This window comes from Hypomesus nipponensis, chromosome 8 (assembly GCF_054491055.1).
Source record: "Hypomesus nipponensis isolate SF chromosome 8, ASM5449105v1, whole genome shotgun sequence".
NCBI lineage: Eukaryota > Metazoa > Chordata > Actinopteri > Osmeriformes > Osmeridae > Hypomesus > Hypomesus nipponensis.
The window spans coordinates 4,975,097-5,000,733 of NC_140368.1; the positions used below are offsets into that span (position 1 = coordinate 4,975,097).

Below are 25,637 nucleotides of genomic sequence, written 5' to 3' on the forward strand. Positions count from 1 at the left end.
ACACAAAGAGGGGGCGAGAGAATACATTATTTTAAGAGGGGCAGCAAGACGAAAGGATCTTTTTAGGGGAGAGAGGAGCAGAGATGGGAGTAGACTGGTAATCTCTGTTAATGCATACTGACAGCTGTTCTAGCTTAGTGTTCAAGCTGTTTTTAGACACTACCCCAAGCCTGCCTCACACACACTCCTGACTCCCCTCCTGTCCCCCTCCCCCAGCCTCACACACACTCCTGACTCCCCCCCTGTCCCCCTCCCCCAGCCTCACACACACTCCTGACTCCCCCCCTGTCCCCCTCCCCCAGCCTCACACACACTCCTGACTCCCCCCCTGTCCCCCTCCCCCAGCCTCACACACACTCCTGACTCCCCCCCTGTCCCCCTCCCCCAGCCTCACACACACTCCTGACTCCCCCCCTGTCCCCTCCCCCAGCCTCACACACAGTCCTGACTCCCCCCCTGACCCCTCCCCCAGCCTCACACACAGTCTTGACTCACTCCTGTCCCCTCCCCCAGCCTCAAACACAGTCCCCTCATCCCACCTGGGCGATGGTCCGGTCAGGGCACCAGCTCCGGATCAGCAGCAGCTTGCGGAAGGTGTCCAGGTTGGTGTCATAGTCCTCTGGCAGGGGGGCGTCCTCGGGCGCAGGCTGGTCAAACCAGGCCCTCCAGGGACGGTCGTTGTGGCTCACCTGGAACAGAGGCAGACTTCAGAGACTTGCTGGGATGAGCTAGGAACCTACTAAGAAGCATTTGTGTGTGTGTGTGTGTGTGTGTGACCTGGGCTAGTAGCTGGCTGAAGGGAGCCAGGCTGGAGAGCTGGACCAGGTTGAGCCAGGTCAGGTCCAGGATCCATCGTCTGGGCTTGGGCTCCACTGAGTTCAGGTCCAGAGCAGCTCCCCCTGTTGGTAGCAGGGGGGGAGGAGGAGAGAGGGAGGAGGAGAGAGGGAGAAGGAGAGAAGAGGGAGAGATGGAGTTAGCACTGCTGAGTGATGAGAAGTTAGGTGAAAACTCCTGTCCTAGAATAGGCCTGACTCCAGCCCCCAGAGCACAGCACGGCAGGGCAGCTGAAAGCTGAACTAGGGGGTGTCCAGTTACCCCTCCCCCATTAAGACGGGAGTGAGATCACTTCCCTAGCTGGGTGATGGGGCTGAGAGAGGGGCTCCTTCTTGATGTCAATCTAAGCCAGGGGGATCCTCTCAGAGGTGTGATGAGTGACAAGCAGGCTCTCTGAACCACCAACCAGATTTCCCATGTTGCAGGAGAAAGATTCAGATATTCTGACTGTCGAGCGACTTGTCATAAGGACATCAACTCCTCCCTCTCAGTCCTACACTGCTGAGGGGAAACAGGGGCCAGAGAGAGGATCAAGTCTCCACCTTTGATGAAGGTCTGGAACTCAGCGTGGGAGATGTTACTATCCTGCAGGTTGATCTTGAGCGCCAGCAGCAGCGTGAACAGGAACTTGTGGTCCTCATACAGCCCCCTGGCAGTGTAGCGGAACGCCTGATAGGTCAGGAACTCGATGATGTTGCCGATGCGCTTGGAGGTGATCTGAGACGTGACGGAGCGTTCCATGGATGTGTCGAAAATCCCCAGGAACTGCCGCAGCGACGTCTGGTACATGAGGTTGACCAGGGACATCTCCACGATCAAGAAGTAGAGGATGCTGCCCCGGGTGGCCACGGGGCGGTACTCCTCCCTGGCCTGGTTGATCTTCACCTCCGTCTCTGCGGCGACCGTCAGCTTCTCACTCACCTGGGAAGAAGGTCTGACGGTTCAGACACGACCACTTGAACCCTCCCTCCCTCCCTCCCTCCCTCCCTCCCTCCCTCCCTCCCTCCCTCCCTCCCTCCCTCCCTCCCTCCCTCCCTCCCTCCCTCCCTCCCTCCCTCCCTCCCTCCCTCCCTCCCTCCCTCCCTCCCTCCCTCCCTCCCTCCCTCCCTCCCTCCCTCCCTCCCTCCCTCCTCGGTGGTCGTCCTGGTGACCCGCAGCACGTCAATGAGGCTCCCGCCCCCCCTCCCTCCCTCCCTACCTCCTCAGCGGTCGTCTTGGTGACCCGCAGCACGTCTATGAGGCTCTGGTCCTCCACCAGAGAGCCCTGGGTGCTGGTCAGACGGTACAGCAGGTTGTCCTCCAGCTCCTGCATCTTCCTCTTGTTGGAGGTCACCTCCTCCAGAAGCTTGACCCGCTCTGACTCCAGCTCCTGGGGGGGGGGGGGGGAACACACTAGTGTCACTAACTAGTGTTACTAACCAGAGGGGTTCATCATAACCAGTAGGACTGACTATAACCAGTAGGACTGAGTATAACCAGTAGGACTCACTATAACCAGTAGGACTCACTATAACCAGTAGGACTGAGTATAACCAGTAGGACTGAGTATAACCAGTAGGACTCACTATAACCAGTAGGACTCACTATAACCAGTAGGACTCACTATAACCAGTAGGACTCACTATAACCAGTAGGCCTCATTATAACCAGTAGGACTCACTATAACCAGTAGGACTCACTATAACCAGTAGGACTCACTATAACCAGTAGGCCTGACCTGTTTCTCCAGCTGAATGACGCGCCCCAGCAGCTGGTCCTCCAGGCCCTTCAGTGTGACGGTGAAGTCCACCACAGACGCCTTGGCACTGACCTCGGGGCTGTAGGCGGGGTTGGCAAGCTTGGTGGTGATGTAGAGGCTGAACCCTTTCATCACATCCACTTCCTTATCACCCACCTTTACCTGGAGCACACACACACGCCTGTGAGAGTGTGTGTGTGAATGTGTGTGTGAGTGTGTGTGTGTGAGTGAGTGTGTGCTTGGGGGAGAGGATGGTGATTATCAATGCTGCTTTATTGTGTTGTGTGTACTGGTATGGTTGTGTTTTGTGTATTAGTGTGTAGTAACTGCGTGGTTGTGTGTTGTCTACTTGTATGGTTGTGTGTGGCAGAACCTTGAAGGTGGATCCAGACTTGATGAAGTTCTTCTCCAGGATGTTGTCCAGGGCTGGGTCCAGCTCCTCCCCTACGTCCTCCAACAGCAGGGGGCGCCCAAGAGACAGACTGTCCTCCAGCACGGAGCGGAAGTACCTGTTGTTCAGAGACGTCACCTGGCAGAGGGACACACAGGAAGACAGACACACAGGAAGACAGACACACAGGAAGACAGACAGAAAGGAAGACAGACACACAGGAAGACAGACAGAAAGGAAGACAGACACACAGGAAGACAGACACACAGGAAGACAAATACACAGGAAGACAGACACACAGGAAGACAGACACACAGGAAGACAGACACACAGGAAGACAGACACACAGGAAGACAGACAGACAGACAGACAGACACACAGGAAGACAAACACACAGGAAGACAGACACACAGGAAGACAGACACACAGGAAGACAGACACACAGGAAGACAGACACACAGGAAGACAAACACACAGGAAGACAGACACACAGGAAGACAGACACACAGGAAGACAGACACACAGGAAGACAGACACACAGGAAGACAAACACACAGGAAGACAGACACACAGGAAGACAGACACACAGGAAGACAGACACACAGGAAGACAGACACACAGGAAGACAGACACACAGGAAGACAGACACACAGGAAGACAGACACACAGGAAGACAGACACACAGGAAGACAGACACACAGGAAGACAGACACACAGGAAGACAGACACACAGGAAGACAGACACACAGGAAGACAGACAGAAAGGAAGACAGACACACAGGAAAACAGACAGAAAGGAAGACAGACACACAGTTATGTTTTGTTGATAAAGAGACACTCAGAGAGTCAGATAGAGACACTGAGTGTGAAGTGACCCTGTAGTTCTCTTCCTTTTCTTAATTCTTCTTTAATGTTCTCTCCTCCTCTCTTTACTTTCACATCCTCTTATTTCACATTTTTGTCTCCCTCTCTTCATCTCTCTCTATCTCTTAACGGGGGGTCCCATCTCTGTCTCTCTCTGTGTCTCTCTCTGTGTCTCTCTCTCTGTCTCTTTCTGTGTCTCTCTCTGTCTCTCTCTGTCTCTCTCTGTCTCTCTCTTTGTCTCTCTCTGTTTCTCTCTGTCTCTCTCTCTGTGTCTCTCTCCGTGTCTCGCTCTCTCTGTCTTTGTGTACCTGTAGCTCTTTGTCCTTCTCCCTGTTCTTGATCCACATCTTGCCCTGGCCCTGAGGGTCTATGAGGAGAGGGTAGCGTGAAGCTTTGGTCACAATGATCCCGTTCTGGATGGAAAGGTCATCGTTGGGGAGGCCCTGCAGGTTCCACTCTCCCACGGTGGCATCGTCCACCAGCATGCGGATCACATTCAGATCCTGAAGAGGGCGCCAAAACACACACATTTACAGTAATACAACTGTACAGAGTATATAAGATCACAGTGATCTTGATCTTGGATCACAGTTGTATTATAAAAAAATAATGAATGTTCAGTATTGGATACAGCACAGGACACCACGTTTGACATATGCTGTGCCAAGATAAGGGCAAAACTAAAAGTCTTACATCACTGTAGGGTATGTGGTTACTAGTCATCTCCCGTCTCCATTGCGACAGCAGCAAGTTACGGTACTCCTGGTTGAAGGGGCCGGCGTATGACAGGAATCCCGTAGCCAATAGGACGTCTCCAACCAGATGTTTGATCTGAGTCTGGAACAGAGCGCTGCTTTCCGTCCAACGCACCTGGAACAACACACGCACAGACACGAGTAATAAAACACCAAGGGGGAACAACCCCCTCCCTCCCGTCAAGCCTCCCCCTTTCCCCCCACACCCCCACCTTCTCTCCCCCCACACCCCCACCTTCTCTCCCCCCACACCCCCACCTTCTCTCCCCCCACACCCCCACCTTCTCTCCCCCCACACCCCCACCTTCTCTCCCCCCACACCCCCACCTTCTCTCCCCCCCACCCCCACCTTCTCTCCCCCCAGGCCATCGATCAGAGCCGTGGCGTTGGCCATCTTGCGGCGGCAGGCCTGAGCGTCGTCCAGCAGTTCCTGCTTCTCCCTCATGGCGGCGTCGTAGAGCGCCTGCACCTCGTCCAGCTCCCTCTGCTTGGCGTCCAGCTGCTCCTGAGCCTGGGCCAGCTCGGACTGGGCCACCAGCAGCCGGGCCTCCTGGAGGGCCAGGTTAGCCTGGGGGAGGAGGGGCGGGGGGAGGGGGTTAGGGGTGTGTGTGTCTGGGCCAGCTTGGACTAAGACCATGACCAGCTAGGAAGTGTATGTACTGTATGTGTGTGTGTACTGTATATGTGTGTGTACTGTATGTGTATGTACTGTTTGTGTGTGTGTGTGTGAGTGTTTGGTCTAAGCGCACCTTCAGTGGGAGAACCTCCTTGTTGATGGAGAAGAAGTCCACCATGGCCTCGGTCCAGGAGCAGAGTCCAGCCACATTCCCACAGATCCTCTTAGCTTGCTCCAGGTTGTAGTCCTCCATGGAGAGGTAGGGGGTCAGCAGCTCCACCACCTCCTCGGTTATAGAGTCCTGCAGGGGGGGTGAGGGTGTGGGGGGGTAGAGAGAGGTAAGAGGGGGGAGGAGAGGATTGGATGAAGAAAGTGAGTGGTAGGAGGGAAGCACATTTCACGTGTTTTAGTGTGTGTGTTTTAGTGTGTGTGTGTGTGTGTGTGTGTACCTTGCTGAAGTTCAGCAGCATGCTGAGGAAGGAAGAGTTTTGCATGAGCTTGAGTGCCTCAGCCCAGGAGGGTCGTAGGCAGGGCCTCTCGGGGTCAGGGGTCACGGGGTCAACCCTCCTCTGGAACAGCAGCAGCACAGCGTCCATGATGCGCATGATCAGGTGGGGGGGCTTGTTCAGCTTCCTCACTGTGGCGATATCTGCTGGCTTGATGGTCTGGGGGGGGGGGGGCACAGAGGAGGGTCATCCTGTTACAACACTGAGATACTTCTGTCCCTCCCTCCCTCGCTCCCACCCTCCCTACCTCCCTCGCTCCCTACCTGCAGGGCTGTCTCCGCAGCAGCCAGGGCAGGTTTGGCTGCCTCCAGTTTGGACTCGGCCACGATCTTGTCCGCCTCGATCTCGTCCACGATGGCCTGGGCCTTGTCCTTTACCTTCTGCACCTGCGTCTTCACCTGAGAGAGGCGCAGGACAAACTCCACCAGTCACAACAACACAGGTAGATAGATTGACAGGTAGGGAGATAGAGAGATATACATATAGACAGATGGATGGATGACCTTTTCTGCTGCCTGGGCCTTGACGGTCACCTCCTGCAGTACCCCGTCTGCCCTGCGGGAGGCCACCTCCAGTTCCTGCTCCTTCACTGCCAGCTCTTTAGACAGCTGGCTCACAGACTGCTCTGCCTCCATCAGCTTACTCAGACCTGGGGGGTGAGGCGGAGGGGGGATGTCGAGGTGAGAGAGGAGTTTGCAGCTGGACGGAGGTGATCCATTAACAGCTCATTGTCAGCCACAGGGAAGAGACTTTACAGAATGCATGTGAGCTCCGCAGAAGGTAAGACAAGGTAGCTTCGCTGGTGAGGTCAGTACCTGTCTTCATCCTGTCTGCCAGCATGCCAACGTGGGCGATCTTCTCCGAGTAGATGATCTTGTATCCTTCGATGAACGACAGGTAGGACTTGGGCGTCACGTAGGTCTGCCGTCGGAAGCGCTCAAAGTACTCGGCGCACTTCTCCGCCACCAGATCCTGGAAGGACCCCATGACGCGCACCACGCTTCCCCTCACTTCCTGCGAGCATTGGAACTCTCCGTACTGCGACAGGAAGTGATGCGACACGGCCACCAGCGCGTCGCGCGGCCAGCGCTGGAACCAGTCTATGGTGCAGCCGGAGATCAGGCCCGGGAACTTGAGCGCCCGCGTGCGGAACTTCTCCCCCACCGGAGAGAAGCACAGTACCACATGGAGGTTGTTACGGACGCGGGACAGGAAGTAGTCGTAGAGGTTCTCGGCGGTAGGGGTGCGGCGGGGGTACTGGCGTTTCATGGTGGGGATCAGGTCCTGGGTGATCTCATCCAGCTCGTCTCTAGGGAACAGGTTAGACACCTGGGGCACACAGAGGATAGGGATGTTACTGAGTCATGTCAAGGGTTTTTGTTTGTCAATGTTGGAGAAGAGGACACACAGACACACACACACACACACACAGACACACACACACAGACACAGACACACACACACACACAGACACAGACACACACACACACACACACACACACACAGACACAGACACACACACACAGACACAGACACACACACCTCTCCGGAGGCTAACACGTTGTTGAGGTACTCCAGGAACGCTTCGTCTTTGATGTCGTTGTCAGTGAACAGAAAGGTGACCCCGCGACCCTGCTGGCCAGCCAATCGGTACAGAGTCTTCAGGTCTTCCAGGAAGTTGCTACTGTTGTAAGTCCTGGAGGAAGAGAAGAGAAGGTTTTGCATGGTGTATTGTGTGTGTGCACGTGTGTGTGTGTGTGTTAGTGAGTGAGACAGACAGACAGACAGACAGACAGACAGACAGAGAGAGAGAGAGAGAGAGAGAGAGAGAGAGAGAGAGAGAGAGAGAGAGAGAGACCCTCCAAGTCATACCTGGTGAGTGTGATCTGGAAGCTGTGATATCCTGCGATGTAGGAGGCCAGGCGTGTGAGGCTCTGCTTGCCTGACCCCCCCACGCCCACCAGCAAGGCATTCCCCTGGGGGGTCCGCAGGATCCGAGAGATCTTCATCAGGTGGATCATCGCATCCTGGGATTGGACGGACACACAAGGATTATCAGCCAATGGGAGTCAGAGATATTCAGATTTGTTTACATGAATACATTTATTGTATATACATGAACAGTTCATAATTTGTATATAGATGATGTAAATGACCTTAAAGAAGACCAGGTCCATGGCTCCGCCCCTAACTGACCTTAAAGAAGACCAGGTCCATGGCTCCGCCTCTAACTGCCTCGTTGTACATCTGCTGGAACGTCCCCAATCGCTCTGCCAACACTTCCAGCGACGGGATTGGCTCGTACACCTTGGGTGCCTCCAGATCGGCATCGTCAGGCTCCTCCCCCGTGGCCTCGGGAGCGTCTCGCAGGAAGTCCACAAAGTAGGAGTCCCACTGAGCATGCTCAGTTAGAGCTGACCCATGATCCTCCACTGTTATCTGGGGGAAACAGGAAGCAGAAAGTTATTCTCACCAACTACCCAATCAAAACAATCCATACACACTAATCAATACTCCATAACCAATATTCTGGAACATGTTGCACTTACAAAGCTGTGAATATACTCCATCAATACTTAATAATCAACACCTAACCAATCAATCAATCAATCAATCAATCAATCAATACTAAACCAACAGTATTCCACAAGCTCCACACCTTTGCGAGCATGGTCTCGAAGCTCTGCCTGTCACGGTTGTCAATGAAGCGGTCGGCGATGACGCGGGCACACTCATGATGGAACAGCGCGGAGAGCGTCTCCGAGTCCTGACACACCTCTGACCTCACGGTCAGCACGCCCTGCCAGATACGACTCAGATCGCGCAGGTTGAAGATGTAGTGGAACTTGGCTGGGGAGGGAAGCATCTGGGAGAGGGGAGGGGGGGGGGGAGGGAGGGACCAGGAGGACAGACAGGCAGTCACACAATGCAATAACACGTAACAAACATATTGTATATTAGTCCCACAGTAAACTTCACTGATACATTAATGTACGTTAATGTAGGCAGTATATGCCTGTCGTACGGCGGCTGTGCCAGTGCGTTCTACCTTGGCCTTCACAGCCTGCCAGACCCGCCTGGTGGTTGGCACCAGGGCCCCCACCAGGGAACACACCCCGGCAGGGAAGCCCCTCTCTGGGCAGAAGTAACCCAGAGCCACGGTGCGGAAGATCTTGTCGATGGAGGAGTTGGCGGGCAGGGTGCAGTTGAAGATGGAGAATTGCCTCTTCAGCCTCTGGGGGATGTCGTTACGCCCGCCCCCAGGGTGGATCATGGCCCCCACCAGCTGGAGGTCCACCACGGAGGTGAACTCCCCTGGACGGTCCAGGCTGTAGAACCCCCCCTGCTCCATCAGCTGACGCACAATCTCATTGGTTATCTGGAGCGCAGGGGGCGGGGACACAGGAGACGGATTTGTTTGACCGTTTGTGTGTTTGCGTGCGCAGTTGGCGCATGTGTATCTGTGTACAGGTGTGTGTGTGTGTGTACAGGTGTGTGTGTGTATCTGTGTACAGGTGTGTGTGTGTACATGTTTGTGTCTGTGTACAGGTGCATGTGTGTGTGCGTGTGTGTGTGTGAGACCTGGTCCCCCCACTCGTTGATGGCAGGCATGTTGATGTCGTCTATGAACACAGTCATCCTCTTCCCCGCAGGAGGGCCGTATGTGGAGCCCATCCGCTTGTCTATGTAGCTCTCCACGCTGCGCTGGAACATGCTGGGGAGCGTGGCTGACGAGAAGTTCAGACTCTTACTCACCTGCACCTCCGGGTCATACTTACTGGTGTAGCCCTGAGAGAGGATGGGACAGGGGTGAGGAACATGTTGGCTGAAGAGAACGTGATAGAACCACACACACACACACACACGTATACCTTGATCATGACTGTCTTGGCAGTGCCCTGTTCTCCTATGAGCAGCACAGCCTTGTTCTGCTTCATGATGGTCTGCATGAGGAAGTCTGTCCTCACATTGTCCACGTTGGGGACCAGGATGGAGGAGTAGTCAGGGATGTGGTCTGCAGGGTAGATGTACTCTGGCACCTGTAGGGGGCGACAGAGGCCAGGCAACACATTTCACCACACACTGATCAGAAAGAAGACTTGTCATAACTGTCCTTCTAAAAATGTATAAAGAATAAATAATAAAACAAATTATAATAACGGTTAGGGTTAGACAAATGGTCTCTTTCTGCAGCTGCGGTACCTTGTTTTCCCAGTGTTCCCACTGGCCCTGCTCGTTGACCATGAACTCAAAGATGGTCTGGTCGCCCTCGGTGTGAGGCAGGTCTAGATGAGCGGAATGTCCCTTTAAGAAGACCTCCATCTTGACTCTGTCCTCCAGCTCCAGCAGGGCCCCCACGGACCACATGACCGCAAAGACGAAGAGCCGCGCCACGTCTGCCCCCTGCCCGCCCTGCCCGCCCTGCCCGCCCACACCTCCCTGCCTGTCCTCCATAGCTTGTAGTAGACCCTGGAGGCAGCCGGACGAGCAAGCAAGCAAGCAAACAGGCAGGCAGATAGACCATTAACTGGTGATTTCAGTTACTTTTATCTTTAGCAGACTCAAACCCTTTAAGAGATCTCTTAAGGACATTGGGATAGTCGGTGGTAGTCATGCCTACCTGCAGAAGGTCTATGGTCTGTTTGATGTACATACACTCCAGGATATTCATTTTAGGAGACACTGCCGTAAAGATGAAGTTCACCAAGTCCTTTGGGGATGACAGGAGAGAAGGTGAGTGGAGGAGATGCACTAAATACTCACCAAAAGGCACAATGCCAAGCTACACACGGATCTCAGATCCCATCTAATCACCTGCGCCAACGCTTCGCCCCCGCTCCAGCACACCGGGCTCACCCACCTGGTAGATGGTGTTGAAGCAGGTCTGCAGGACCCCAGCCTGCAGGCTAGGGACAGTCTGCAGCCAGGCCTGCAACACGGGGCTCCAGCCCAGCACCGAGGAGCTCATGAACACCATCCCGTTACGAGACACCGTAGCAGGGGAGGCGTTGTCAATGTTGTGGGGCTCAAACACCACCTGGAGAGATCCATACCCTGCTGATTACGTTATGAATTGCTTCCTGACTACATGAATGATTACATGTGTTAATGATCCAGCAGCGCTGGAGGCAGCAGGCGTGTACAAACCAAATAGATCATATTACAGAAACATAAATATGCAGTGTGATAGAAATACATTTTGGGAGCAGGTCAGGAACAATTTCAGAAAAGGTTTTGACAGCACCTTACAGTAGTCACGGGTCAGGGCAGAGGTAGGGGTCAGAGGTCGGGGGTCATTGTGATTTTCAGGGTCACCTTGCAGCAGGGCGCCATGGGGATGCGGTCTCCGTTGGCCAGGGTCAGGGTCTTGTTGTCGTCCAGGACGGAGTTGAGGTTCTCGATCCAGATGGCGTCTACAGGACCGTCCAGAACAATCCACACATGCTCCCCCTGACAAACACACACGCAAACAAACAAACAGTTAAACAGTCAAAACAAAACAGCACCAACAAACAACAACAAACATAAACCCTGTTGACCTTCTTGGCCTTGAGGGTCTTCCTCCAGAGCGTGGAGAAGATCCCGTCCGTCCAGTCGTTGGTGGCCACGTCCAGCGTGCCGAACATCTGGGAGGCCGTGATGGCCTTGGGGTTCATCCTCATCTCCCTGTGGGCGGAGCCACAGTCCGTCATGGCCCGCATCAGCACCTGGATACAGGTGGACTTCCCCGCTCCGCTCGGGCCTAGGGTCATCATCCCTGCAATGCACACACGACAGGGAACACACACAGGGACATTAGACAGAAATATGAAAACATAAACACATGAAGCTTTCTAAAAAAGGTTTGACGTGGTTTGTAAAGTTACAGATGGAGGGAAACACATGAAGGTGTGTGTGCTCTTGTTCTGACCGTGGCGAACGCGCTGGGTCTCGTAGAGCTGCACCAGCTTCAGCAGCCAGGGAGGGTGGTAGATGAGGCCCGCCTGCTGGGTCTGGGACTGGATGGCCGCCTCCAGCTCCGGGTAGCCCGCCTTGTCCAGGATGATGCCCGGGAACAGGTCGTTGATCAGACTCATGAAGAGGGGCTCGTCCTCATCCACCTGGAGGGAGGAGGAGTGTGAGGGAGGAGGGAGAGGAGGGGTGAGAAGTGAGGGAGAGGAGGGGTGTTAAGTGAGGGAGAGGAGGGGTGTGAGGGAGGAGGGAGAGGAGGGGTGAGAAGTGAGGGAGAGGAGGGGTGTTAAGTGAGGGAGAGGAGGGGTGAGAAGTGAGGGAGAGGAGGGGTGTGAGGGAGGAGGGAGAGGAGGGGTAAGAGGGAGGAGGGAGAGAAGGGGTGAGAGGGAGGAGGGAGAGGAGGGGTGAGAAGTGAGGGAGAGGAGGGGTGAGAAGTGAGAGGAGGGGTGAGAGGGAGGAGGGAGAGAAGGGGTGAGAGGGAGGAGGGCGAGGAGGGGTGAGAAGTGAGGGAGAGCGGAAAGAAAGGGGAGGACAGGATGGAAAGAAAATGGGTAGGAGGAGAAGGGAGGATGGTGATGGGGAGGGATGTATGGGAAGAGATCATGAGGAGTGAGGCACATTGAGGCACTTTCGCAGTATATCACCTCAAATCATGCCAGAATCATCTTTGTTTTGTTCTCTGAAAAAACAGAAACCACAGATGAGTGTGTCAAGCACGATTCTGGTTCATACCAGTTTGGAGAGGTTCATGTCTCTCAGAACCCTCATGACTACGGTCTTCTCAGGCTCGGCCGGGTTGGACCTCTTCACGGCTCCCAGCGTCCTCAGAACAGACAGGATGTTCCTCAGGCCAAAGTCATAGTGCACCTGGGGCAGAGAACGTCAACATCTGTCAGAGAACCTGGAAATGTCTTTACATAACGCAGCGCTGCACCCTGGGATGTGTGTGTGTGTGCGTTACCTGCTTGGAGAGCTGCTCCTCACACAGTTTGTACAGGGTGTAGAACTTGCGGCTGAGGACTTGGTTGTCACGGAAACCGGCGCTGGCCAGCTTGACCCTCATGATGATGGCCCGGTCAGGTACCATCATGGCGACCGTCCGGAACTGGATCTTCAGGTTTTCCGGCAGCTCCTGCCGACCGGCGTAGCCAGGGTTCTAGGTACGAATGAAACGGAACAGCAGGAACATTGTAGAACCGGGAGAGTTCATTCCTGCAGATCTGTTTCAATTGTGTATGATATGCACAGTGGACTACGTTATACAAAAGAAGTGTAGACTCAGTTCTAGGTATGTGCAGAACCACAAGACAGCTGTAACAAATGAATTCTTGTCAGAGAGAGCCAGCTGCTATCTGTATACACTCTGTAAACACCATACACAACACACAGGGTTTTGCTGTTACCTTTCCTTCAGGACCCTCTAATAAGAACCGGTTAAGAACATGCTTAGTGTCCTGCCATGCCCACCATAGTTAAGAAGATGCCAAACTCTGGGTCCATGTCCACCACGTCTCCGTCTGTGAAGATGAACTGCTTCTTCTTGTTCTTCTTGCACTGCAGCACGATGTAGATCTGCTGCGCGGCCACGGACAGCACGGGCAGCTCGATGCGGTTGAACTCATCGAAACACCCCCAGGCTCCAGACTGGGCCAGGCCTGGCGCACCACACAGGATCACGTTCACACGGCTCACAAAGCTCGTGGGACTCTTATCTGTGCGTCTCGTCTCGTTATTAGAAACTGCAAGTGGCAGCTCAGATCTAAGACGGACTCGAGAGACCGCAGTGCGGCTAGTTAGATCAACACTTGTTGATTTATGTTAAGCACTTTGAGCTGCAATTCTTGTATGAAAAGTGCTATGTAAATAAAGTCTTACTTACTTACTTAGCTCTAAGGGTGCGTCTTGTTACCACACGTGACGTTATGTTAGGATCATTGACCTATGCACTTATTGAAAGCTCTTTCTTGTAAGTCGCTTTGGATAACAGTGTCTGCTAAATGACTAAGTGTAATGTAATGTTCCTGTTGCTCATGAAGGTGTGTCTGTGGGCTTACCTTTGTAGATGCGTCCAAGCCCTCTGTAGTCCATCTGGTCGGAGCAGTTGAAGACCACCACGTACTTCCCCAGACAGCGGCCCATGTCCTTGGTGGTCTCCGTCTTGCCTGTGGGCAGGGACAGAGATCAGCCCAGACGCTCTGCAGGAGCTCTGCTTCACCTCATGCGCGTCCCACAGTGTGTGTTGCTGTTCAGGAGCCGTCTGGTCGAGGTGTCGTGGTTCGTCTTGTTCTTACCTGTTCCTGCTGGTCCAGCTGGAGCCCCGCCCATGCTCATCCCCAGCGCCTGAGCCAGGGTGATGTAACACCTGGAGGGGTGGACAGGCAGGAGCCAGGTCAAAACCACATGGGAACCAGGTGAGAGCCAGGTGTCCAGACCGGGTGGGAACTGGCTCACCTGTCTATGGAGCAGAGCTCACCTGTCTGTAAGGGGGGTGATGACCAGCCTGTCGGTGCAGCCCAGGTACTCGTTGCAGTAGCCGAACTCCACGTCGGTGATCTGGATCACACACCGATCTGACTCCTCCAGGAAGTAGAACCTAGACTGCTTCTGCCACTCAAAGTCCAGCGTGGACCTGATGTTCAGACGGACCTGAGAACCAGGGGAACCTTACCATCAAGACTGTTCCAGATTGTAATAAGCTCTTTAACATTGTGGTTCTCTCTAGGATGTTTTAGGAACTACCGCCCCCCCAAAATAAATGATCTAATCGATAAATTGATCTAATAGACGGTTCTTACCAGGTCGTCAAATATGTCTTTCTGGTGGACATGGATGGTGATAAGGGTCTCGTACAGGGTCCTCTCATTTCTGGTCAGGTCCCTGGTTGTCATGTCAATCAGCTCATTCAACATGTCCATGAACTTCTGGTTGGTCGTCTGCATGATCTGGAAACACAAACAGGGCAGAGGAAGAGATGAGATTTGACTGTCCAGGCTTGTCAAGAAGGAGAGGATAGTGTCATATGATGAATTGTACCTTCTTGTCTGTCTTGCTGCAGAACAGTGTGAGTAAACTGTATACAGTGTTAGCAGCTTCCATGTTTAAGGAGTCTATTTCAACAAGGGAACATACCTTCTTGTCAGCCTTGCTGAGGCCCAGGGCCTCCTCAGAGTCTTTGGTCCAGATCATCTGCAGCCCCAGCAGGCCCACCTGGGCCGGAAACACAGCCTGGAACTCTAGTAGTTTTAGGCCCGGGTCACTGATGGCTAGGTAGGCCTGTCTGATGATGCTGTGGAGGGTCTTTCTCACTCGCTCCAGCAGCAGACCCAGCCAGGCTTCCACGTTACCCTGGAGCAACAACACCTCAGTATTACAGTAGCACTGATGTAAGACCACTACAAACCCACTGTCACACTTCTATAGCAGTGCATGGGGCTTCAGTGGAGGTGTAGCTCTGAGGAGAACAGGTACCTGAGCCAGGACTGGCTCACACAGGGCCACAGTCTCTCCCTCCTGGGACTGGAAGCTGAGGATTTGGTCGTAGTTCTTCTCATGGAACACCACCCTGTGGACGTTGTCAAACAGACTCAGCAGGTGGGCCTGGAGGAGGAGGATGAGGAGCAACCGGATGAGGAGATGAGAAGGAGGTGCAGGAGGAAGGATGGAAGTGGAGGAGCAGGAAGAGGAGGATGTGAAGGAGGCCACAGGATTAACATTTTGAAACAGACTCAGCGAATGTACTACTAGACAAACCAAGTAGAGCTGGTTCCTCAGGTCAAAGCCATACAGGTGCACTAACCTGTATGGTGTGGGAGTCGGACGCCTGTCCTAGAATCTCCAGCAGGGCCGGGTCTGACACGAAGAAGAACCTGGGGAAGACCAGCCTCTTCTTCTCCAGGTAGCCGCTCAGAGACTTCTGGCAGACCTCCAGCTGTTCCAGCAGGTGGGGCAGGAGCTGGATCAGGGTCTCGTCCCCCACGCAACACTGGACCACACCCGGAACCTCGTGGGCTCGCTGCATGATCTTCTGCCACGATTTGTCGATGTTCTGGAACCTCTTCGCCTCCTAAGGAAAGGTGGGGACCACATCAGCTGAGAGTAAGATTACTGTACATTATATTATACAGTAAATGAAGATTTTTTTTTTAATGAAACCTTTCAAAATGTTTTTTGTTAACTTTTTTTCCCCCAGACTCCCCAGTGAAAATAGAGGAAATGAGAGAGGGTGAGAGGGCAGAGGAGAACAGAGAGGCCTAAAACAGGAGAAGATTTATACTTCGTAACTTCCCATCTCTGGTTGGATGGTATTAGTGTAAAATAAGTGTATTTGAATCTTACCTGAGGTAGTTGCTTGGCGATGTCTCCTCCTACGAACACAGCCTCCAGGTAGATCCATAGGTTCTGCACAGTCAGCCATTTCTCTATGACCTCTGTGGTGTTGGACAGCTTCTGGACCCACTGCTGAATGGAGGGCTTGAAGGGAGCATTGTACCTGGAGGAGGAAGAGGGGGGGGGAGAGAAATGGAGTGTGGGTTTCACACCAATGGCATGTCTGAGAAGCAATGAGTTGGTTTAACAACTTCTTATAAATGGTCTCGTTTTATTGCAGCCTTGGAGTGTTTTATAGCGCCACCTGTTACTCATGAGTGAGGCCAGCACCATCAAACTGTCCTCCATCAGTGCCACCTTCTCTGACGTGTCGGCGCCTTTCAGCAGCAGTTCCCCCCTTGTCCTGAAGGGGGCGAAGGAGAGCGTGTGACTGCTCCACTCGGCCACGACATCCTTCAGCTTGGCCTCGATGTCTCTCTCCTTCACAGCACTGATGCATACATCCTGTACACACACACACACGGACACAGAATGTCAATCACAGTGAGGTACTATAATATTAGGTTGCTGTGTTGATTTCATACAACGACTTCAATCAATCCAGCCGTCATTGAGCCCTGCCTCTATGTCCTCCTTGTATTTGAGAAGCGGAGCCTCCATGATGTTTCTGAGGGCGAAGTTCTCAGAGTCCACCTCGAATCTGTGTCCCGTCAGGTCACTGAGGCGGCCCCAGTGTCTCTCCATCATGGCCTGGGCAAACAGAGGCACCCAGGGGAGACAGGGAAGACAATGCTGGTGAACATGGAGGAACTAAGGTCCCAGAGAAAAGAGGTGACGAGTCAGAGACTGGTGAGAAAGACACACACACACGCACACACGTACACACACACACTTACACACACACACGTACACACACACACACGTACACACACCTTGTTAGCCATCATGTAGAGCAGAGGACAGGTCTCGCTGAAGTCATCGATGGTCTTCTTCAGGTCTCGGAAGGCCTGCCACTCCTTCAACGCCTTCGGAAGCTTCCGGATTCTAGGAGGATGTAAGTTTGAGAGAACACACAAGCAACACATGGGGATCAGATGGCTGAGCGGTTACAGAATCGGGCTGGTAATCACAAGGTTGTCGGTACGATTCCCTGCCGTGCCAATGACGTTGTGTCCTTGGGCAAGGCACTTCACCCTGCTAAATGACGACATGTAAACGCACAAGGATAAATCACATATATTTTGACAGCAGTTAATTAGGCTTGTTGCGTTAATGAGCTCAGTAGGGTAATCTGAATGGAGTTTTGAACGGAGCGGAACCTGTTCTGGAAGTCCTGGAGCTCTGTGTTAATCTTCTCGATGTTGAGGTCAGCCCACTGGATGTCGTAGTAGCCGCTGACGCTATCTGTGACAGCGCTGTAGAGGGTGTAGAGCTTAGACTGCAGGGCCAGCTCCCTCTTTATCCTCTGCAGGTCAGAGTACTCTATGGGGGAGAGGAGGAGAGAGAGCTCTGTCAACTTGGTAAGGCCAGTTGAATGTGGACGCAGCTTGGACCGGCGGTGTAACTGTCCTGTATCGTGTTTGACGTCCGTTTTACCCGTGACTGTGAGTCCGAAGAGTTCCTCTCCCCCAGAGTAGGTGACGTACTTCCTCCAGAGCTCATCAAACTGAGCCTGGAAGCTCTGCAGTCTGTCGCAGGCCTCTGCAGGGGCAAGGCCTTCAACACCTGGGCCACTGCAGAGACCAAACAACCCATCCACAGCCTTACACCTGGCATCTAACTCACCATCCAACTCACATCAAAATCCACCATTTAGCTAACCACTGAATATACGTATCAAATAACAAACATGGCTGTCAACCAACCCAGTATTTAACTGACACAGTAAGATGTTGGATACCAGTACCTGATGTCATAGTCAGAGTAGAAGTTCTGGACGGTCGTTTGGAAGTCCTCCACTCCAGCCAGCAGGTCAGCTTTCATGGCAGGCTGGATCTTCACCAGCGTGTTCTGGGACTGCATCACCTGCAGACGGAGACATGGTCATGTGACCAGTCTTCTACTGCTCTTGCACATCACACCTGCCTCAGTGCAGAGACAAGGTGTTATGAGCTTGGGAGAAGCTGTACCAGAGCGTGGAGGTTCCTCCAGGCGTAGGTCAGACCGTCCACCCTCTCAGCGTTGCCGTCGTTGAACAGCAGCTCGTGCCGGTTCAGCAGCGCGAACGACTCCTCCACGGGACCAATCGTGGCGTCAATACGAATCTCCGCCTCCCGGACCTCCCTCAGTGCCGCCATGGCGCCACGCACGTCCTCCAGGTCGGTGATTGGCCGCTGCAGGCGTTTGGTCAGGCCGTCGACAAATGAGAAGATATCGGCCATGTTGGCGGAGGCCCGGGTGTTGAGCGCCGTCCCGAAGGCCCGTTTCCAGGCCCGACACTCCTGGCTGAGGGAGAGCTTGAGGAGGTCTGTGTCGAACAGAACTGAGCCGACAGTGCAGGACGCTGGGAGGTCCTCGATCTGGGCCTCCAGCTTCTGACAACGGAGGGAGGACAGCAGACGCAAGTCATAATCAACATCTACACCACAGAGACAAGTGGTGAGCCTGGACAGGACAGCCTACTGTACACGCTGAATGCTGCGAGTTGACAAAGAGCTGAGAAGAGCAGTTATAAGGAGTGAGTTACTAACAGAGTATGAAGAGATCTGAGTGCTGAACTCTGGAAGAGAAGGGTCAGTCTCCAGGAAGGCCTTCACCTGCTCCTCTGGGTCCTAGAGAGCAACATAAACAAAGTTACCACCGGTTTATCATATTAATAGCATGGGATCTCTCCATCAGGTATTTTTGACGGCTGATCAGACCGGGCATCACAGCTTGAGCGCCCAATCATCAGCCAGCGCGGACAGTGCTGGGCCAATCATACCTGGTTCCAGAGGGTGGAGAAGTGTGAGAAGTCCTGCAGGGTGTCGGCAGCGTCGGGGCGGAGGGAGGAGACGATGGAGGAGAGCTGGATCACAGCCTTGGTGGTGTCCTTGTGCTCGGCCAGCTGCCGGTCCAGCTGCTTCAGAACCAGCTGCTTGGTCAGGGGGCCCTCGTCCCCCGCGTCCCGTAACGCTGCCTGCTCCATCTGGGGTGGGGGGGACAGAGAGGAGGGGCCGGGGGGGGACAGAGAGGAGGGGTCGGGGGGGGGACAGAGAGGAGAGGCCGGGGGGGGAGAGACAGAGAGGAGGGGTCGGGGGGGGGACAGAGAGGAGAGGCCGGGGGGGGAGAGACAGAGAGGAGGGACCGGGGGGGGGGGCAGAAGAGAAATGGAGGGAGAGAGGGAAGAGGTTGGGATCAGGCTAGACTAGATGTAGTTCATTGAATTTCAGGACATATTGGTGATCTGTGGTACCTGTAGCTGTTTGTGGTGTAGGTGTGCAAACTGCCACAGAGGGACATCTTTTGCCATGGACAGCACAACACTTACAATCTTGTTGACAGTGTTCTGCAACACAGGAGAACTCAAGCTGAAAATGGGGCAATTACCTACTGTGAAACCGTGACTGTTAATCTTCACAACCACATTGTTTCTACTTTCAACTTCACAGCTGGTGTGTGTTTTTGTGTGGGCACCTGTATTTCGTCTAGGCTGGGCCTGAGGACGATGTTGGGGATGGCCAGCTGGATGGAGGATCTGAAGAGAGGAGTCTGGCTCTGTGGACGGGCCTGGTACGGTGAAGCAGCAGAGGAAGAGGAGGACTGATACATGGAGCTGGTCACATGCAGTCTTCGTCTCAGAGTGTCCAGAGACGACTTGGTAGCTGAGGAGAGAGGAGGGTAAGCCGTGGAGAATTGTTGGAGGATTGTTGACCACAGCCTCTTATCAATGACTTTTAGCTTTTGGCATTTAACCCCTTACAACTGACCTTCTCATACTTCACACTACCACCTCTTACCCCTGACCCCTGACCCCTGACCCTTCCATACCTTTGGCCAGAGCCTCTGTGTTCTTCTGACACAACTGAGCCATCAGGTTGTAGAAGCGGCAGGGCAGGCAGGACTGGCAACGGATTTTCTGCTTTGCATCTGGGTGGAGACAGACCATGGACCCCTGGAGAGGAGGGCAAGAGAGGAGAGGAGGGTGAGAGAGGAGAGGAGGGTGAGAGAGGAGAGGAGGGTGAGAGAGGAGAGGAGGGTGAGAGAGGAGAGGAGGGTGAGAGAGGAGAGGAGGGTGAGAGAGGAGAGGAGGGTGAGAGAGGAGAGGAGGGTGAGAGAGGAGAGGAGGGTGAGAGAGGAGAGGAGGGTGAGAGAGGAGAGGAGGACAAGAGAGGAGGACAAGAGAGGAGGACAAGAGAGGAGGGCGAGAGAGTTGAGAACAGGATGGAAGAGGAGACACAAGAAGTTGACCTCCAGTTGGATATGTACAGGAACATGAATGTTTACTAAGTTTGTATTCAGTTGACAGGTTTTTAACTGACATGTCATGTGTTTACCTCCAGGTTAACAGCTTCAGCTGGGGTCATCTTATTCTTCAGGTCCTCCATCAGGTCATACACGGACTTCTCCACCTGCTGGCTCTGGCTGTCCAGACACGGAGAGAGGAGAGCAGAGGCAATCCCAGTCAAAGGAAGAACACTGCTTCTAATCTCAGACAATGTACCATGCGGCCTTCACACAGTACACAGCACAGAAAACAAACTACACAGGAAACAGAAACATGTCAAAGACTTTGTGACTCCATTTCCCAGAATGCCTCATCAGTAAGGCTGACCTGCGGAGTCCCTGGGCAGCCATCCCCACAGAGCTCTCTGCCTGGCTCAGGAGGTCCTGAGGGGGGACGGGCACGTCCTCAGGCAGCTCCAGCAGGGCTGTCCGCGACATAGCCTGAAGCACCCGCTCAATACGACACTCCAGGGTATCCATGGCAACCTTGGCAATATGCTCCATTTCCCGTAAGACTTCATAGACGTTGTCTATGACTGAGGGAGAAGGGGTTCATAAAGTTAGACTTGCTCATTTAAACTTTAAAAACAACGTTTAAAATAAATAAAAACGTTTAAAATAAATCAAATCAGGTAAAAAAAATCAAGTTTATGGGACACACACGGGCCTATGCACCCACACATGAACCCAGTCCCAGGCAGCTGCCATACATGAGTGTATGTTGAGGGAGGTCCAGGAGAGGGTGGTGAGGCCAGGGGAGAGGGCAGCCTCGACCCTGCTGGTGTAGGGCTGGAGCAGGGGCAGCAGGAGGGGAGGAGCCCTGGAGACAGCTGCAGCATAGTCCTGCAACAGCTCCTGCAGACTGGGGAACAGGGAGGAAAGGAGGAACAGACAGCATGAGGGGTCAAACGGAGGGAGAGAGAAAGAGAGAAGGAGAGACAGACAGCATGAGGGGTCAGATGGAGAGAGGGAGAGAGGGAGAGAGAGAGAGAGAGAGAGAGAGAGAGAGAGAGAGAGAGAGAGAGATGGATGAAGACACACACACAGTGAGAGAGAGACGTAGAGAGGTAGAGAGAGAGAGAGAGAGAGAGAGAGAGAGAGAGAGAGAGAGAGAGAGAGAGAGAGAGAGAAGGAGAGATAGACCTACCGACTGTGCTGAGCCTTTAACTCTGCCTCCCTGAGACACATGTTGAGGACCACCCTGGGGACGGGCACGCCCAGCTTGTTCATACAGCGGGCCTCCTGCAGGACCTCCAGCACCAGGGGGTCCAGGTTCACATACAACTCCTGGGAGGGACATGGGGACGTGGAACGACCACATGTAAATCTAAGGACGCCTTAAGGGATGACTCCATCTTATAAAAAACATTTCTTGGGTCCTGATCAGATATTCCTGCTGCTGTAACTGAGGTAAGCAGCAGGAGACTTGGTGTCAGACATCGGCAGGTGTTAGCTGGGTGTTAACCTTGGTGTCAGGGTGTCTGATGAGCAGAGATGCATTAAACCCCGTACGACTCATCTCTGCCGCCTGACTCCACCCTCGGTGGTACAGCAGCTCAAACTCCAGCAGAACCGACGCTGTCTTGTTGTAAGTGCGAATCACTTTCTTCATCTCTGGGGTCTGGAGGGAAGGAGGGATGGAGGGAAGGACACAGTCAGACTGCTATATCCTTGTGTGTGTGTGTGTGTGGGGGGGGGTACCTTCAGGATGTCCAGCTTATCCTTCAGGATAGACATGGGGTACTCAATCTTCCTGAACAGCTGGCGAGACCACATAATCTTCCCAGCAACCTGTTGAGAGAGAGAGATAGTCAAGAAGACAAGATTTATTTCTTAGCTACTGCAGCTTAGCTTTAGTGTGTCCTCCCTACCGGAGGCATGTTCCTGGGGATGGGGGGGTTGTCCCTCTGCCTCTGATACTGTCTCCGGAGCTGCTCCAGGTCTCGGCTGTAGCGCTGCAGCACCAGCTGGTAGCGCTCTGCCAGGTCCAGGTGCCGACTCACCCCACCCTGATCGAACCTGGACAGCAGCTCCAGCATGCGCTCTGTCTGGGATGGGGCCGGAGGGAGGGGGGCGTGGGGGAATGCGAGTGGTGTGAGGGGTAGGGGGATGAGGTTGTGAAGAGGTGAGAGGTGGGGGTGAAAAAGATTTGAAGTTTAAATTAAGTGTTAAATGACCAGAGGTAGAGCATGTGAACACAGAGACAGAGAGAACACAGAGAACTCACAGTGAGTGACTGATCAAACCAAGAGTCGATCAGGGACTGGATGGATAGGAACAGGGCCTGGACCTGGGACTGGAACTCAGCATAGTCACTGTCAAACTGGCAGGAGGACAGCGATCAAGTGATCAATCAATCTGTACATCCCTCCATTCCTTTGTCCATCCATCCATCAAAAAATATCACTAGGCCCAGCCCTAACCTCTAGTTTGCGGTGGTCCAGGACGTTGTACGTCTTGGCCTTGGTGGTGTTGACGATGGTCTGGTAGCGAGCGTAGATCTTCTCCATGCCCTCCACTCTGACCTCGGGCAGAGCTGCCAGGTCCTGCAGCATGGTTGCCATGTCTGCAATCTGCTCCAGACGACGACAGAACGTGTCAAACTTCCCAAAGATGTAGTTCTCACTGCGGAGGGAGGAGGAGAGCTCAGCTAGACCAGTGATGCTTAACAAGTACTGAACTCTGACTGTGACAGTGTGTGTGTATGTGTGTGTGTGTGTGTGTGTGTGTTTATGTGTGTGTACCTGAACTCAAACTGCTTGTCATTGGGGTTCTCCCTCAGTCTCTGTCTGACGTTCTGGAAGCAGAGCTGATACTCCTGGTTAAGCTGACAGCACTCTCTGATCCTCCCCAACAGCTCAGGCCTGGAGATACAACAGGGAGGTAGGAAATAGTTTAACAATTTATCATGTTTTTTCATGTATGTCATGCTAATTCAGTAGGAACAAAATACATACAAAAGGTAGACTTTCATTTTGAACCAATAAGTAATGAGTGTGCACTCTATGATTGGCTTACCTGGGGTGTTCCCAGACTTTGGCCACGCCCTCTGTCAGGTAGGCCTTGCAGGTGGTGATCATCTGATTGGTGACCTTGACGAAGAGCGAGGTCATCCTCTCTGAGGTGTTGTAGTACCTGGAGATGTTGTGGATCATACTGATGCTGCTCATCAACCTGGGCAGGTACTCCAGCATACTGGTCTGCAGGGGGGGTTAAGAGAGAGAGAGAATGAGAGAGAGAAAGAGAGATCGAGAATGAGTGAGAATGAGAGAGAAACAGAGCCAGAGAGAGAAAGAAAGAGAAACAATGGCACAAAGGAAGAGACAGAGAGAGAGAGATGGATGAAGACACACAGAGAGAGAGAGAGAGAGAGAGAGAGAGAGAGAGAGAGAGAGACAGAGAGAGAGACATAGAGAGAGAGAGACAGAGAGATAGAGAGAGAGAGAGAGAGAGAGAGAGAGAGAGAGGGAGAGAGTGAGTGAGAAAGAGAGAGAGTAGGAGGAATAAGACCCTCACCGGTGTGCACTGTCCCAGAGGGCCAAAGAACTTATCCAGCGTGTAGAGGTACTTCACGTTGTCCTTGGCCTCGTTGGCAACCACAGTGATGTCACCATCCTGGGTGGAACCAACACATCAGTTCAGTGGTTTACTTGTGACCCAAAAAGATGTATTTGTATTTAGATATTTATTATTCACTGTCTCTCCAACAAGGAGAGGAAGCAGAGGGAGAAGACTGACCAGGTCTCTCCAGGCCCTCAGCACTTTGCTCTTAGCCACCTGCAGAACACCAATCACCCTCTTCACCTCTGGCCTCTTGATCTCATCCATCAAGCTGGTGGCACGAGGGGGAGGAGTGGGGGAGGAGAGGGGGAGGAGAGGGGGAGGAGAGGGTGAGGAGAGGGGGAGGAGAGGGGGAGGAGAGGGTGAGGAGAGGGGAAGGAGAGGGGGAGGAGAGGGGGAGGAGCCGCCGGACAGTAAGATGGAGGAAACAGTCAGCTAGGTTCAGGTACAGTGTGATGTCATCAGTCACCTGTTGAAAGTGGTCATACGGCTCTTCCAATGCTCAAGCTCTGCCGAAGGTCCGATGTCATCGGCCTCCTTCCTCATCTGCTCGCTCTCCGTCAACACCTGCTTAATCTGATTGGCCCACTGAAGGACCACCCCCTCCAGCTCCTCCACCAGCTCGCTGTTATTGGCTGGAAAGAGAGAGGTGAGCTGTCTTTCAAACACCTTCTTGATATCAATAGAACACTGCTACGCTGAAAGCGGAAGGTCTGAAAAGGATGGCATCAGACCAGTGTATTACCTGCACTAGCACCATGCACTGTCTGCTGCAGGACCAGAATATTACCTACAGTGTTCTAGACTGGGACCAGCATGTTACCTGCTGCAGTGTAGTCCGCAGGGCCCAGAAGACCAGTCAGACTGTGTTTAGTTTCGGTCTGCTGGAGGTGGAACTTCCCCTCCATGTTGAGCCTGGCTGAGGTGAGGCTGGAGACAAAGGAGTCCACTGACCCCAGGAAGTCCTGGATCTGTGGGGACGAGAGGCCATCCTTCATGGAGCCCCAGTTCTGGAGGAAAGGGAGGAGGGGTGGAGGGAGGCATAGGTCAATACCTGCTCGTGGGAACAAAGAGAGAGAGAGAAGAGAGAGAGAGAGAGAGAGAGAGAGAGAGAGAGAGAGAGAGAGAGAGAGAGAGAGAGAGAGAGAGAGAGAGAGAGAGAGAGAGAGAGAAAGGACTGGAAGCGTTACCTCCTGTGCCCTGAGAGCAGGCAGCATGATCTGAGAGAGCATATTCTCCAGGCTGTACAACATGCTCCCCTCAGAGCAGTCCAGCATCCCAAAGTTCACCTCCTGGGAGACAGGGGGCAGCAAAGAGCGACAAGGAGGAAGCATCCAGGTGAAAAGCAACAGAGAGACACAGAATGGAACAGACCGACACAGACCCATCCATCATGTCACCAAGGTTACACAAAGGACAATAGTGCAGTGGAACAGGATCGGGGCTGTGTAGCGTAGCTACTGACCTGTGACACATTGGCGGTGGTTATAGTTTTGTCAGTTGTCCTCAAGAAGAACAGACACTTCTCCAGTAGTGCCTGAAACACAGTTCCAGAGTTATTTAAACTCGGGTACTAATTAACCTTGTTAATCTCTATGGTCGAGATGACCCCTGGGTCAAGGTCAGGCAGACAAGAGTGCTTGTTTGGAAATAATGGTGCTGTCTCCAA

The 25,637-nt window shown here is 53.4% G+C and overlaps 1 protein-coding gene across 1 annotated transcript in view; it reads right to left on the bottom strand.

Annotated features, from left to right (window-relative positions):
* Window positions 1-25,637, bottom strand: part of dnah5l (dynein, axonemal, heavy chain 5 like) — a 29,177-nt gene that overhangs the window by 2,731 nt on the left and 809 nt on the right. The window contains exons 4-70 of the mRNA XM_084703680.1: window positions 25,434-25,505; window positions 25,159-25,260; window positions 24,792-24,978; window positions 24,438-24,603; window positions 24,146-24,239; window positions 23,924-24,022; window positions 23,426-23,607; window positions 23,152-23,271; window positions 22,831-23,032; window positions 22,635-22,730; window positions 22,279-22,455; window positions 22,109-22,198; window positions 21,873-22,028; window positions 21,555-21,694; window positions 21,118-21,269; window positions 20,736-20,943; window positions 20,458-20,545; window positions 19,952-20,075; window positions 19,598-19,785; window positions 19,377-19,469; window positions 18,906-19,109; window positions 18,673-18,753; window positions 18,112-18,516; window positions 17,889-18,007; window positions 17,579-17,715; window positions 17,302-17,464; window positions 16,915-17,026; window positions 16,604-16,732; window positions 16,287-16,486; window positions 15,992-16,145; window positions 15,453-15,719; window positions 15,125-15,253; window positions 14,786-15,001; window positions 14,452-14,598; window positions 14,130-14,302; window positions 13,948-14,018; window positions 13,711-13,818; window positions 13,124-13,311; window positions 12,618-12,812; window positions 12,389-12,523; window positions 11,616-11,805; window positions 11,245-11,462; window positions 11,021-11,155; window positions 10,566-10,742; window positions 10,326-10,415; window positions 9,908-10,174; window positions 9,577-9,744; window positions 9,287-9,493; window positions 8,754-9,083; window positions 8,364-8,570; window positions 7,901-8,143; window positions 7,577-7,731; window positions 7,247-7,400; window positions 6,520-7,033; window positions 6,208-6,353; window positions 5,968-6,102; window positions 5,648-5,863; window positions 5,332-5,499; window positions 4,932-5,150; window positions 4,521-4,697; window positions 4,136-4,330; window positions 2,946-3,101; window positions 2,552-2,734; window positions 2,033-2,203; window positions 1,377-1,755; window positions 778-899; window positions 540-689 (exon numbers count right to left, since the gene is read on the bottom strand). Of these exons, the coding sequence (XP_084559806.1) occupies window positions 540-689; window positions 778-899; window positions 1,377-1,755; window positions 2,033-2,203; window positions 2,552-2,734; window positions 2,946-3,101; window positions 4,136-4,330; window positions 4,521-4,697; window positions 4,932-5,150; window positions 5,332-5,499; window positions 5,648-5,863; window positions 5,968-6,102; window positions 6,208-6,353; window positions 6,520-7,033; window positions 7,247-7,400; window positions 7,577-7,731; window positions 7,901-8,143; window positions 8,364-8,570; window positions 8,754-9,083; window positions 9,287-9,493; window positions 9,577-9,744; window positions 9,908-10,174; window positions 10,326-10,415; window positions 10,566-10,742; window positions 11,021-11,155; window positions 11,245-11,462; window positions 11,616-11,805; window positions 12,389-12,523; window positions 12,618-12,812; window positions 13,124-13,311; window positions 13,711-13,818; window positions 13,948-14,018; window positions 14,130-14,302; window positions 14,452-14,598; window positions 14,786-15,001; window positions 15,125-15,253; window positions 15,453-15,719; window positions 15,992-16,145; window positions 16,287-16,486; window positions 16,604-16,732; window positions 16,915-17,026; window positions 17,302-17,464; window positions 17,579-17,715; window positions 17,889-18,007; window positions 18,112-18,516; window positions 18,673-18,753; window positions 18,906-19,109; window positions 19,377-19,469; window positions 19,598-19,785; window positions 19,952-20,075; window positions 20,458-20,545; window positions 20,736-20,943; window positions 21,118-21,269; window positions 21,555-21,694; window positions 21,873-22,028; window positions 22,109-22,198; window positions 22,279-22,455; window positions 22,635-22,730; window positions 22,831-23,032; window positions 23,152-23,271; window positions 23,426-23,607; window positions 23,924-24,022; window positions 24,146-24,239; window positions 24,438-24,603; window positions 24,792-24,978; window positions 25,159-25,260; window positions 25,434-25,505 (11,541 nt within the window). The remainder of the gene's footprint in view (window positions 1-539; window positions 690-777; window positions 900-1,376; window positions 1,756-2,032; window positions 2,204-2,551; window positions 2,735-2,945; window positions 3,102-4,135; window positions 4,331-4,520; window positions 4,698-4,931; window positions 5,151-5,331; window positions 5,500-5,647; window positions 5,864-5,967; window positions 6,103-6,207; window positions 6,354-6,519; window positions 7,034-7,246; window positions 7,401-7,576; window positions 7,732-7,900; window positions 8,144-8,363; window positions 8,571-8,753; window positions 9,084-9,286; window positions 9,494-9,576; window positions 9,745-9,907; window positions 10,175-10,325; window positions 10,416-10,565; window positions 10,743-11,020; window positions 11,156-11,244; window positions 11,463-11,615; window positions 11,806-12,388; window positions 12,524-12,617; window positions 12,813-13,123; window positions 13,312-13,710; window positions 13,819-13,947; window positions 14,019-14,129; window positions 14,303-14,451; window positions 14,599-14,785; window positions 15,002-15,124; window positions 15,254-15,452; window positions 15,720-15,991; window positions 16,146-16,286; window positions 16,487-16,603; window positions 16,733-16,914; window positions 17,027-17,301; window positions 17,465-17,578; window positions 17,716-17,888; window positions 18,008-18,111; window positions 18,517-18,672; window positions 18,754-18,905; window positions 19,110-19,376; window positions 19,470-19,597; window positions 19,786-19,951; window positions 20,076-20,457; window positions 20,546-20,735; window positions 20,944-21,117; window positions 21,270-21,554; window positions 21,695-21,872; window positions 22,029-22,108; window positions 22,199-22,278; window positions 22,456-22,634; window positions 22,731-22,830; window positions 23,033-23,151; window positions 23,272-23,425; window positions 23,608-23,923; window positions 24,023-24,145; window positions 24,240-24,437; window positions 24,604-24,791; window positions 24,979-25,158; window positions 25,261-25,433; window positions 25,506-25,637) is intronic.